Here is a 13,932-nt window from a genome sequence, read left to right on the forward strand (position 1 = left end):
ATTTTGCCCGACACTATGACATGTTGTACCTACATCCCAGAAAACACAGGCCCTAATGGTAAAGTCACACTAGCTATAGAAAAATTAAATGACCTGTCTGAAGAGTTAAAAAGGAATTCTGGGATAAAGGATCCCTGGGAAAGATGGTTTGGTTGGATGACAGGATGGCAAAAGGCTTTAATGCAGATTGGTATGGCTATACTAATTTTTCTTTTTATCTTTGCTCTTCTCTTTTGTTGTGTCCTCCCATGTCTGAGAAAATCCCTCATGAAGACTGTTGACCAAGCAACACCCACTTTGACCCATCTCGAAGTTGATGACCAAGAATTCCAAGACATCAACTCACCCTGTCTGCCGCTGCAAATTATCCCCTTTGTTGATAAAGTGCAGGAATTCTAGGAAGGGACTAGATTAGGGACAGCATCTGTCAGTGAATGGTAAAGACCCCATGTGGAGAAGTGGTGGGTTAGCTGCCATGGGATACCCTTGGGTGTGAAGCGTTCGAGAGCCATACTGACGGATGGTTAGCCTATTAGGATCAGATCTAGGGACAGCCTTGCACTTTGCATTAACATCTAGCTAGCGGCCGCGGGGTTTCTGTGCCTTTGGGTTAACACGTCTTCTGATACTAACATAATAAAGTTTATCTCTTAGAATCTAACATTTCATAGGGGGGACTGATGTGGAATTATTAAAAATTATTATTGTACTTGTATTGAATTATTGTACTAACTCCATTTTAACTTTATACTGTGACTTCGTCCTCCATTTTGTCCTCCTAACCTGACTTCTTCAATCCTCCATTTTGTCCTCATGACTTAACTTGTTCATTTTAAAACTACATTACGTGACTGAACTTCTCAACCCAATTAATACAGTAGACAAAGACTGTGTTTCCTTCAAGGACAAGTACCAGGAGGTGCTGGCTACTCCTTAAGACATGCTGGCTACTCCTTAGAGCTTGTAAGATAGTACAGTTTGAAGGCCACAGAACACAGTAGTAATGAAATGTTCTATTCATAAGAGACCTTGCACCTGGACATAAAGCCTGATATCATTGACCGTGTAAAATGACGCTTAGGACCCCCTTGTCCCCCACCCGTGTCCAGAATAATCCCACCTCTGATGGGTGGGCACGGGACTAACCTCTTTATTTTACGAACCAATAGGTAAGACACTAACCCCGTCACTTAACAATTAATCCAATTGATGATGTTTATTTGCTGATATTCTAATAATCAATGATGACGCAAAATGCCTCTTAAAAGGGCCTGCGCGCCCGCTTTTTCTCCACTTGCCAATAAACTTTCTCGAAGTTATTTTAACCTGAACCTCGTGTGTCAGACTTAATTACTTCAGCGTATATACGCAATTTAATTTTATTGATTTGGACAGGAACAGATAGACATTTGAACATTTTGGTTTACTTTCAAAAAGTACCATAACAGAACCACCCTAGTTGGATCCCATGAGTGTACTTGATTTGGGCCCCTGGGTACTGGCTATGGTGTTGAAATGCATAATGCGGTGAAGAAGGTTGGGTTCTCTGACAGAGCTGTTATTTTAAAGGCTGTTACTTCCTTTATGATGGACAGAGTCCTCGGAACTGTCCATCTATAGGCCATGCCAGCTGTTGATTGTAGATGTCGGGAAACTGAGCCCAGAGACACTACATTGCAGGGCAGACCTGGATAGGGCCTTAAAAAGGTTTCAAATATTAGTGATTTCATACCTTGCAATGTGGCCATAATACAATGCTTGTCCAGTGAAGTCTGACAGCAGGCTATATTTTGGATAGCAGCAGATGGTGGAAAGGTGAATTTATGAATGCAATTAGCTTCATCCACAATTATCTTTATCTGTACATAGTAGCAGGAAGACATTAGGAACAAGGTTCAACAATACACAATAACAAACCAGTTCATAAAATATTGTAGTGGAGTGAACTATACATAAATATTTCATGAAAGGGAATGTCAAAAGAAGACCGTACAATTATGATAGATATCTCACCTCATCAGATCTCTCTCCCCTTGTCTTGTGCCTATCCTAACACACATCTTTAACTGCTCTCTCTCTTCTGGCACTGTTCCTGCTGACCTTAAACATGCCACTGTAATACCTATCCTGAAAAAACCATCTCTTGACCCGTCCTCCCCCTCGAACTATCGTCCCATATCCCTGCTCCCTTACTCATCAAAGCTTTTGGAAAGACTTGTCTTTACCCGTGTGTCTCACTTCCTTAATTCCAACTCTCTCCTTGACCCTCTTCAGTCTGGCTTCCGCCCTCTCCACTCTACTGAGACCGCTCTTATCAAAGTGACTAATGACCTAATCTCCGCTAAATCCAAAGGTCACTACTCCATATTAATTCTCCTTGACCTCTCTGCTGCCTTTGACACAGTTGATCATTCTCTTCTCCTTCAAACTCTTCAATCACTCGGTCTCTGTGACTCTGTCCTCTCTTGGTTTTCCTCCTATCTCTCCCAACGCTCATTTAGTGTCTCCTTTTCCAAGGATACCTCCTCCCCTCGCCCTGTCTCGGTTGGAGTTCCCCAAGGCTCTGTCCTTGGTCCCCTTCTATTTTCTCTTTATACTGCCTCTCTTGGAAAACTTATTGCCTCTTTTGGATTCAACTACCACCTGTACGCTGATGACACTCAGATATACCTCTCCTCACCGGACCTCTCCCCGGCCGTCCTGCAACGTGTCACTGCTTGCCTCTCTTCCATCTCTGACTGGATGTCGTCACGCTTTCTCAAACTTAACCTCTCTAAAACTGAACTCCTTGTCTTTCCTCCTCCTAATACTGATCCTCCTCTCTCACTCTCCCTTCAAGTCAGTGATATCCACATAAGTCCATCCCTACAAGCGCGCTGTCTTGGCGTCATACTTGACTCTGGTCTCACCTTTGAGTCTCACATCCAGTTTGTTGCCAAGTCCTGTAGGTTCCAACTCAAAAACATAGCCCGCATCCGCCCCTTTCTTACGCAAGATGCTACCAAGGAGCTTGTCCATGCTCTAGTAATTTCCCGCATGGATTACTGTAACCCTCTCCTGATTGGTCTCCCCAAAAGCCGTACTGCCCCGCTACAGTCTGTAATGAATGCTGCAGCTAGACTGATTTTCCTATCCAGTCGGTCCTCTCACACCTCGCCCCTCTGCCAGTCCTTACATTGGCTCCCTGTATTCTATAGGAGTCAATTCAAAGTGCTAACCCATACATTTAAAGCACTGAACAATTCCAGCCCCTCTTATATCTCTTCACTGATCCAGAGGTATGCCCCTCCTCGTACCCTCCGCTCTGCCCGCGACCACCTCCTGACCGCTGCTCGCACCCGTACGGCCAACTCACGCTTGCAGGACTTCTCACGGGCGGCTCCTCTCCTATGGAATAACTTGCCTACTGCCATCAGACTCTCCCCTAGTCTTCAATCATTTAAGAAGGGCCTTAAATCCCATCTCTTCAGGAAAGTGTATGGCCTCCCAGAGTAATCTCTCCCTTACATACCTGTCCCTATGGAATAGTGCTTTGCTCTCTCCTCCAGCTCTGCTTCACTCCTACTTGATATTTCCTATCCTAATGTTTCTAATACCCCACCTCCTATAGACTGTAAGCTCATTTGAGCAGGGTCCTCTTCAACCTATTATTCCTGTCAGTTTTCTTGTAATTGTCTTATTTATTGTTACATCCCCCCCCTCTCAAAATATTGTAAAGCGCTACGGAATCTGTTGGCGCTATATAAATGGCAATAATAATAATAATAATAATAATAATATAAACAGCCATTTTTTCTTTTTTAAAAAACAAAAATTACCAAACCAGGCAGGTTTCAAGTTTCAAGGTATTCAAGTCTAATGAACGTAGAGCATGCTAAGTGCTCAGATACCACACAGATTGACCAGAGAGCATGCACGCGTACCATAAATCTAACATATTGAACAGAGCCTAGATGCTGACCACATACCTTAAAAAAGGACCAGAAAGCATACAAAGTGACCAGTTACCTGAAAGACTAAGTTGAAATCTCAAAGTCTTATTCCAGTAACCCCCTTACTTTATGCCCCTTAATGCCCACAGTGGTCGTAGCCCCTAAAGCACCAATCAAGCTCAGCACATGTGCAAAGACAGGGTTATTTCTGTTTTTTCCCCTGCTGCTTCTGGCTGGTATTATTCACTGTTTGTCTTTGTTCATATTCTGTGTGTGAATTACTTGTCGTGTATCACCATTCTATCAATGTAAACCACTGTGGAATATTTTGGCGCTGTATAATTGCTAATTATAATACTAACAAGAGAAGTGCTTTTATTTCTGATTTTATTTATATATATACACCAAAGAATTAAAGAGGAAGAAGGATTTTGCAGATTCTTTCAGAGAGTGCTTTGACCCAAAGATCATCTACTTATTTTGACACCCTTGACACTTACATCCTGCTGCTCTCCACCCCAACTAAGGGAGAGCAGAGAACTGTTGGAGAAAATATAACCACAGAGAGAAGGAATTTAAAAAGCAACAAGAATAGAGCCCCAAAAGAAACCTCAGCAAAGAACAACGGCAGCATCTACAGAGCACAGCAACCACGGACTCTTGGGAGGGAGTACAACGAAGCTTGAGAAACAGGCTGATGTATCTTACAGGAAATGTAAATAATGATGCCACTGGACAGATAAAACTTCAGCTACAGGCATATCGCACATCTTCCAAAGGATTAGCTACAAGGAAAATTAAGAAGACAGTTACAGATCAATGATAGGCAGACTGTAAAAATGTATTAGGAAAACAATACATTGACTGGAAATATCAAAATTTGGCAAAACTAATTTTTAACACTCATACGGTATTTTCTCGGAGTTGGAGATTTTTTCCAAAACAGCTCTCTTATTCTTTTTTTTTTTCCCTTTCTTTAAATTCTCTTCAATTCAGAGTTTGTGAAATAAACTTCATAAACCGTCACAGAATATACCTCCTCATTAGCGTGGACAGAGAGTCAGAACACCCACTGACTGGACAGAGCAATCAGACTTCCTAAACTGGTTTTAAACTGACCAAATACAATTTGCAGTGATCTGAAAACAGACTAGTGACTTTATAGTATGACCCAAGAGCATGCTAAGTGACCAGATACCTCACAGATTAACCAGAGAGCTTGCAAACATACCATAAATCAAACCGAGTGAACAGAGCATAAAAGCTGACCACATACCTCAAAGAAGGACCAGGACGCATACAAAGTGACCACAAACTTGAAACCTCAAAGTGTCTCTTTTTCCAGTAACTCCCTTACTGGACCAATGCCCCCAGTGACTGAAGCCCCCAAAGCACCAATCAAGCTCAGCACATATGCAAAGACAGTGATATCTCTGGTTTATACACTGCTGCTTATAGCTGGTATTCTTGGAAACACTCTGGTGATTCGTGTTTTGCGTGGTATCCGAGGTGGACGCAGTGTGCAGGCCTCTCTTAGCCACCACATGTGTAGCTTGGCATCTTGTGATATTCTTCAACTAGCACTTGGTATTCCAGCAGAGCTGTATTGTAGTATCTGGAACCCATTCCCATGGCCCCTGGGCACAACTGGCTGTCGTGGCTTCTATTACTTGTGGGAGGTACTTTGTTATGCTGCCATCCTAAATGTGTTATCTCTGAGTTGTGACAGACACCGTGCCACCTGCCAGCCAATGAGCCTACACTTACAGAAATCTTCAGGGGTCCGTCTTCGACTTTGCTTGCTCTGGCTGGCTTCTCTTCTGGCCGGGCTCCCAATGCTCTTCACCATGGGCTTGGAAGTCATCCACGTAGAAGTCATAGAAGGTCAGCCTCAAGAATTGTGGGTATGCACTCCACTAAGCCCTTGGAGGGATCTCTTTACAATCAGTGTCTGGGCTTCCTTTTTAACCTATCTTGGCGCACTGTTTATTGTGGGTATAACATGCTGGAAAATGAGGAGAGCACTTGAGGGAAGTGGACAATTTTTAGCGGCACCAGGTCCTGGTGGGTCTACACAGCTGCTGGGAAGATTCTGCAGTGAGCAGACAATGGCAGTCCGTAAGCAAAATGCCAGAATGCTGGGTAAGTGCAATGGACAGACATCCAGTAGCTAACATCTTGAGCTACCGGTAGTTATATTTATCCAGATACATATGAAAGCCCTAAACCTTTAGTAAATTGTATAATACAGAATATAGAAATAGGATACATTAGTCCATTCCATCCTTGGAGAGCAGGCACTTACCAAAGACCACATAAATAAGCAAAATTCATTTTGTGAATAATCCGGAGCCAGTACTGATCGACATTGCAGGGTTCTGTAAAAGCAAACTGAATAGAAAGATAACTTATACACACTAAGCAATTCTAAAGTATTTACTTCACACTAATAGTTTCTTGTTTATATGATGGTTAGCAGTTAGATATAACTGTATGAACTTTAATTCTACACTGAAATGGAAAATGTTGGCTCTTGAGCATGGTTAAGCTCTTAAAGCCGGCTATGTGCTTATAATGCCAGAAGTACTCTGGCTCTGTTTTCCGGTAATGGGGCAAACTGTTTTGCAACAATTTGCTCTCTAACCTGGGTTTCCGCAGGGTGCAGAGGATACTTCCTCCTCTGATGACGTACATCCATTCCCATCACCACTCATTGGCTAAGAGTGTCAGCTGATCACTCTCAGCCAATGAATACAATTCGTTTGTATACGAATATGCACAGAATTGGTATTAGCCAGCCGGAAAACAAAGCAAAACACTGCACATACAGACTCCTGGCACCATGACCAAATCACTGCAGAGGTCATGATGCTTGCAGTAACCTTTTAATTGCATTGCATACATGGCAAGCTAACATGAATAGCAATAAATCTTAAAAAGTTAAGTAAAACATGAGAATTTCATGGGTATTTTTAAAAAAACAGACTAAATTCAATACAAAATGTTTGAAACTATTGACATACCTAGCAACACTCTTTCAGTGTTATCTGAAACTCTACTTTAGTGTCAATGGACATCTTTTCTATTATACTTTAGGCAAATGCGTGCATGTGCAAAATATGCTATTATCAGGGCCAGTCGAAGGATTATTGGCTCCTCTCCCATTCCAGTATAGGATGAACATGCTAAATTTATATATCAGCACCACAAACAAACATAAATGTTAATACTTTGGAGTCTCTGGACACCCATTCATGCCACACATGAATGTGTGCTGTATCGCTTTTGAGCTCTGGGTTTTCCTCTAAAAAAACTTGACCTTCTCAGTAATATGTGGTATGTATAAGTTATCACAGCTCCATAGCAAAAAAAAAAACCTCACAATAATGTGCATAGCAGTGTACAACAAAACTTCACAGCTCCACAGCTATAAAACACAGGAAGATAGGTATTCATTTTATATGTCAGTATCACCGAATTCCACTGTAATAAATTTCACAATTCATTGTGCTATTTCTTTGGTGTCTCCATAACTGGGATATCAGAATACAAAAGTAGGACAGGAGAAAGAAAGAGTATGGTGACTGTGTCTTCTTGTGGTATTGTGTATGTGTTGAGGGCAGTGGCGGAACCACGGTTGCAGGGTTTGCAGCTGAGACTGGGCCCGTCACTTGAGGGGGCCCGGCCGCCCTGTCACCGGGGTGCCTGCAGGCATATTGGTGCCGCCCCGGCCATGCAGAACAACCGCCAGGGCCACATTGAAGGTGGCACGTGGATTTCCTGGGGCCGGTCAGTGCTGCGGCGCTTTAAGAGCGCGACTGGGCCCCAGTGATGATGTCAGAGCTGGGAGGGAGTCGTCACTTCCTCCCAGCTAACAGAGCGCCGCGCTAGAGACCACTGGGGCCCTGTGGTCTCTAGATATGCCTCTGGTTGAGGGGGCTGTTTGTGGTGTAGTGTGTGTTTGAATAGATCTGTTTATTTTGTGTTTGTGGTGTAGTATGCAGGGCCATCTTTAATACTGTTTGGACCATGGGCAAGTATTAGCTTGTGCCCCCTGGACTCTGCCCTCGCCCCCTATCCCCGGCATGCAATCACGCCCTCCACCCCAACGCAATTGCAGAACTAAAGTAGAAAGAACCCTAGTGCCAGAATTTTATGGGGCCCCTCAATTGCAAGGTTGGACAAAATGTAGATCCCTATCTGTCAAGCAACTTCAACAATGCTTTGCACACACACACACACAGACATACTTACACACATATAACATTTACATTTTTAGACCCACTCTCCAGTTTCCTACCTTTTGCTGGAGGATGGCTTTCCTGTGGTCGAGTGTGGTGCCTGAGACTAATGGGAGTAAGGAGCCCCCATCCTCATTGCCTTCTCCTCCCTCTCGTGTGGCTCTTCCTGCCCTCCTGGTTGCTCTCTTTATGGGAGGAAGTGACTTGCGTCTGTCACTTCCTCCCAGGCTGCTGAAAAGCAAGGGGCCCTGTAGAGCTGTTAAAGGGCCACAGCGCCCGACTGGGCCCCTGCCCTGGCGGGAATAAAATAAATTGTTGAGGGCAAGGAGGCCCACGGGGCAGATGCCTTGGGCCCCCCAGAAGTAACTGGGCCCGTAGCAACTGCCCTGTTTGCCCCGCGTTAAAGGCAGCCCTGGTAGTATAAAAAAATACACCATAAACTATAGTGTGGGTATCCAGGAGCTAAAATAAAATATAAATAATGGAATTTACATAATAAATAGTTAGTGCATGCAATCATCCAAATTAATATGTAACCCTTGATGGAATATCCATAATATACAATAGCAAGTCCAAATAGGAATAACAGTCCAGAATTAAATATGAGTCCAAAATAAAGTGCAAGTCTTATATGGAGTACCTATAGCTAAGTAACCCTAACCCTGCTTGTGAAAACAACACAGGGCTGATGGCGCTTATGTCTGATGATTAGTGATGTCCCAAACGGTTCGCTGGTGAATAGTTCCTGGCGAACATAGCGTGTTCGCGTTCGCCACAGATGGCGAACATATGCGATGTTCGGTCCGCCCCCTATTCGTCATCATTGAGTAATCTTTGACCCTGTACCTCACAGTCAGCAGACACATTCTAGCCAATCAGCAGCAGACCCTCCCTCCCAGACCCTCCCACCTCCTAGACAGCATACAATTTAGATTAATTCTGAAGCTGCATTAATTTTTTTATTTTTTTTGTGTTTGGTTTATTATACATTATCCTCCATAGCCAGTAACCTGTGTTTATTATACATTATCCCCCATAGCCAGTAACCTGTGTTTATGATACATTATCCCCCCATAGCCAGTAACCTGTGTTTATTATACATTATCCCCCATAGCCAGTAACCTATGTTTATTATACATTATCCCCCATAGCCAGTAACCTGTGTTTATGATACATTATCCCCCCATAGCCAGTAACCTGTGTTTATTATACATTATCCCTCCCATAGCCAGTAACCTGTGTTTATTATACATTATCCCCCCATAGCCAGTAACCTGTGTTTATTATACATTATCCCCCACAACCAGTAACCTGTGTTTATTGTACATTATCCCCCCACAACCAGTAACCTGTGTTTATTATACATTATCCCCCCATAGCCAGTAACCTGTGTTTATTATACATTATCCTCCACATAGCCAGTAACCTGTGTTTATTATACATTATCCTCCCATAGCCAGTAACCTGTGTTTATTATACATTATTCTCCCCATAGCCAGTAACCTGTGTTTATTATACATTATCCTCCCATAGCCAGTAACCTGTGTTTATTATACATTATCCTCCCATAGCCAGTAACCTGTGTTTATTTTACATTACCCCCCCCATAGCCAGTAACCTGTGTTTATTATACATTATCCTCCCATAGCCAGTAACCTGTGTTTATTATACATTATCCCCCCATAGCCAGTAACCTGTGTTTATTATACATTATCCCCCCATAGCCAGTAACATGTGTTTATTATACATTATCCAACCATAGCCAGTAACCTGTGTTTATTATACATTATCCCCCCATAGCCAGTAACCTGTGTTTATTATACATTATCCCCCACAACCAGTAACCTGTGTTTATTGTACATTACCCCCCCACAACCAGTAACCTGTGTTTATTATACATTATCCCCCCATAGCCAGTAACCTGTGTTTATTATACATTATCCTCCCCGTAGCCAGTAACCTGTGTTTATTATACATGATCCCCCCATAGCCAGTAACTAGTGATGTCGTCATAAAAATAATGAGGGGTGGGACCTACTGTATGATGTTGTATGGATCATGTAGTGTAAGGGTTACGCCCGCTTCACAGTGACAGACCAAACTCCCCGTTTAACGCACCGCAAACAACCGCAAACAGTCCATTTGCACAACCGCAAACTCCCCATTTGCACAAGGTTGGATACCAAGCTAGCCATGTCCCGTTCCTTGTCCTCACTGATGTCATTGAAGGTCTCTTCCTCCACCCAGCCACATACAACACCAAGGGTCCCCGAAAGGTGACAACAAGCCCCCTGGGACGCCTGCTGTGTTTGGTCTTCCACCTCCTCAAAGCCACCTTCCTCCTCTGACTCCTCTTCTTCAGACTCCTCTCTCTGCGTTATTATAAGGTGTGTTAAGTAGGGTCTATTCTTATCAGTTTAATCCCTGTTACGAGTAGAGGACTATTTCCTTGTTTCTCCAAACCCCTTCAAAGATGGAAAAAGCGGTATGAGTGGAAGAAACGAGGAAATGTGGTCAGGTGGTGGTGCCAGCCCCACCGAGGGCTTGTACCCAGGTATGCTAATAAACTGAAAAAAGAAAAAATCTCCCAAGAAGGAGATCTAAAACTGGCATAGGAAAAGGTTAGACAACTATAATAAAGTGATACCTACAAATCCTAGTGAGCATAGGTGTATAATAGAGGGAGAAACGGAAAGCAGAGTAATGCTTCCTAATACCGTGGTTAGTACCCTTTGTTAAAGTAAATTAAATAATGGCCCAAAGTCTTTATTGTATCATTTATAAATAACAAAGGGATACTATACTCATTCCCCTATAGTGGCTAATTGTGTAATAATGGTAATACTATTACCTATTATATAATATTGCCAGGGGCAAGGAAATTCCCTCTAAATAGATCGGTATAGGCAGAGAGTATGGAGACCGGAGTGATGCTGTTATAAAAAGTGTCAAAAGTTAAATGTATCACAGACACACAGACACCCTTTCTCTTAGCTAGTTTCCAGAAATGCTGGATAGGTAGAAGGGCTATAAAGACTCAGAGAGGTCTAAGAAGAATCCTCTAAACTAGCCCTAATCTCCTTAAACACCTTCAAGGGTGTTCTAAGCTAAAGCTCAATCTAAACGTTTAGATGACTGCCGGATTTCCCATCACAGATGCTGGCTAGGAATAACACTGTGCAAGAAAAAGAGTGGGTCTAAGTGCCCTATCAGGGGACGTGTATATGGCATCGATTTTATGAACCGGGAGATGAAAAAAGATGCTTGGTCGGTCCTCCTACTTCAAATTTGGGGCACTGCGCGTGCAATCTAATGTGCCACCAGATAGGAGTGGTGTGTTAAGTAGTACTATTCCTATCAGTTTAATCCCTGTTATGTGCCTTTTTTGGGGTTTGGTTTTTGAAGCCACAGTGCAGCACCAGAGGCCCGAAAAATTAGGCATGTACACATGCCTGAAAAATTAGGTATTGTAGCAGCCGCTGCTGTAGCAGTGGCCAGAAAAATAGATGTTTGTTTCCCAGGCAGAAAGTGCCCTAAAACATTGCGGCTTGAACCCTAGTTGGTGGCGGATAAGTCACGCAAGTCAACCGGCATTCAGAGCTAAAATACAGCAGCTTGTGGACCATTTTTAGCCCAAGGCAGCTCATCTCATCAGGCCTTTTTTAGTTGAATGTATCGCCCACTGTCAGTCCCTTCGGGATCCATCCCTCATTCATCTTCATCTTAAGGTGAGGTAATCTAGACTTTTTTGACCTAGGCGACTTCTCTTCTCAGTGACAATACCTCGGATACCAGATAGGTAACAACGAGCACCCTGTGATGCCTGTTGTGGTTGGTCTTCCTCCTCCTCCTCAAAGCCACATTCCTCCTCTGACTCCTCTTCCTCACAATCCTCTTCTGCATTGCCGCAGGTCCAGCAAGCGATGCTGATAAGGCTGTTTCTGGTGCTGATGGTGACCACAACTCTTCCTCTTCACGCTCCTCTACGGCCTGATCTAGCACTCTTCGCAGGGCACGCTCCAGGAAGAAAACAAATGGTTTGATGTCGCTGATGGTGCCTTCGGTGCCACTGACTAGGTTTGTCACCTCCTCAAAAGGACGCATGAACCTACAGGCAATGCGCATGAGCGTCCAGTAACGTGGCAAAAAAAATCCCAGCTCCCCAGAGGCTGTCCTAGCACCCCGGTCATACAAATATTCATTAACGGCTTTTTCTTGTTGGAGCAGGCGGTCGAACATTAGGAGTGTTGAATTCCAACGTGAAGGGCTGTCGCAAATCAAGCGCCTCACTGGCATGTTGTTTCGCCGCTGGATATCTGCAAAGTGCGCCATGGCCGTGTAGGAACGCCTGAAATGGCCACACACCTTCCTGGGCTGCTTCAGGACGTCCTGTAAGCCTGTGTACTTATGCACAAAGCGTTGTACGATCAGATTACACACATGTGCCATGCACGGCACATGTGTCAACTTGCCCAACTTCAATGCCGCCAACAAATTTGTTCCGTTGTCACAAACCACTTTGCCGATCTCCAGTTGCTGCGGAGTCAGCCACTTTTCCACCTGTGCGTTCAGGGCGGACAGGAGTGCTTGTCTGGTGTGAGTCTCTGCTTTCAAGCAAGTCAAACCCAAGACGGCGTGACACTGCCGTATCCAGGATGTGGAATAGTACCTGGGGAGCTGGGGGGTGCCGTTGATGTGGAGCAAGACGCAGCAGCAGAAGAGGATGTTATGGAAGAGGATGGAGTAGGAGGAGTAGAGGAGGTGGCAGCAGGCCTGCCTGCAAGTCGTGGAGGTGTCACCAACTCCTCTGCAGAACCACACATTCCATGCTTGGCAGCCGTCAGCAGGTTTACCCAATGCGCAGTGTAGGTGATATACCTGCCCTGACCATGCTTTGCAGACCAGGTATCAGTGGTCAGATGGACCCTTGCCCCAACACTGTGTGCCAGACATGCCATTACTTCCTTTTGCACAATCGAGTACAGGTTGGGGATTGCCTTTTGTGAAAAGAAATTTCGTCCGGGTACCTTCCACTGCGGTGTCCCAATAGCTACAAACTTTTTGAACGCCTCAGACTCCACCAGCTTGTATGGTAAAAGCTGGCGGGCTAATAGTTCAGACAAGCCAGCTGTCAGACGCCGGGCAAGGGGGTGACTTTCTGACATTGGCTTCTTACGCTCAAACATGTCCTTGACAGACACCTGACTGTGGGCAGATGAGCGGGAATTGCTCAAGGCGAGAGACGGAGTGGCGGATGGTTGAGAGAGGCAAGGAGGACAGCAGTGGTTGATGTGGCTGAAGATGCTGGACCAGGAAGAGGATGGCGGCCTTGAGTTTGTGTGCTGCTTGTACTCATGTGTTGATCCCATAGGCAATTGTGATGTGCGATCATGTGCCTACGCAAAGCAGTTGTACCTAGGTGGGTGTTGGACTTCCCACGACTCAGTTTCTTTTGGTACAGGTTGCAAATGGCATCGCTGTTGTCAGAGGCAGACACACAAAAAAAATTCCACACTGCTGAGCTCTGCAATGACGGCATTCTGGTGGTGGACACAGCATGCGTTGCTGTCGGGCTGACCCGGGTGCCGATGCATGCTGTCTGACTGTGCCACTAGCTCCTTGCGACGACCTCCCCCTGCTTCCAACTCGTCTCCTCCTCCTCTCTGTCTCCCCATCTGAACTTTTGCCCTGCTCTTCTTCTTGCCGAGCGGGCACCCACGTAACATCCATGGACGCATCGATATCATCAACCGCTTCAC

General features: G+C 44.5%; 1 protein-coding gene across 1 annotated transcript in view; it reads left to right on the forward strand.

Moving 5' to 3' along the window:
• Positions 1–4,919: 4,919 nt before the first annotated feature.
• LOC134614729 (G-protein coupled receptor 39-like) overlaps positions 4,920–13,932 on the forward strand; it is a 43,833-nt gene continuing 34,820 nt past the window's right edge. The window contains exon 1 of the mRNA XM_063458834.1: positions 4,920–6,074. Coding sequence (XP_063314904.1) covers positions 5,297–6,074 — 778 coding nt within the window. The 5' untranslated portion in view covers positions 4,920–5,296. The remainder of the gene's footprint in view (positions 6,075–13,932) is intronic.

This window comes from Pelobates fuscus, chromosome 6, assembly GCF_036172605.1.
Source record: "Pelobates fuscus isolate aPelFus1 chromosome 6, aPelFus1.pri, whole genome shotgun sequence".
In the NCBI taxonomy this organism is placed as follows: Eukaryota; Metazoa; Chordata; class Amphibia; order Anura; family Pelobatidae; genus Pelobates; species Pelobates fuscus.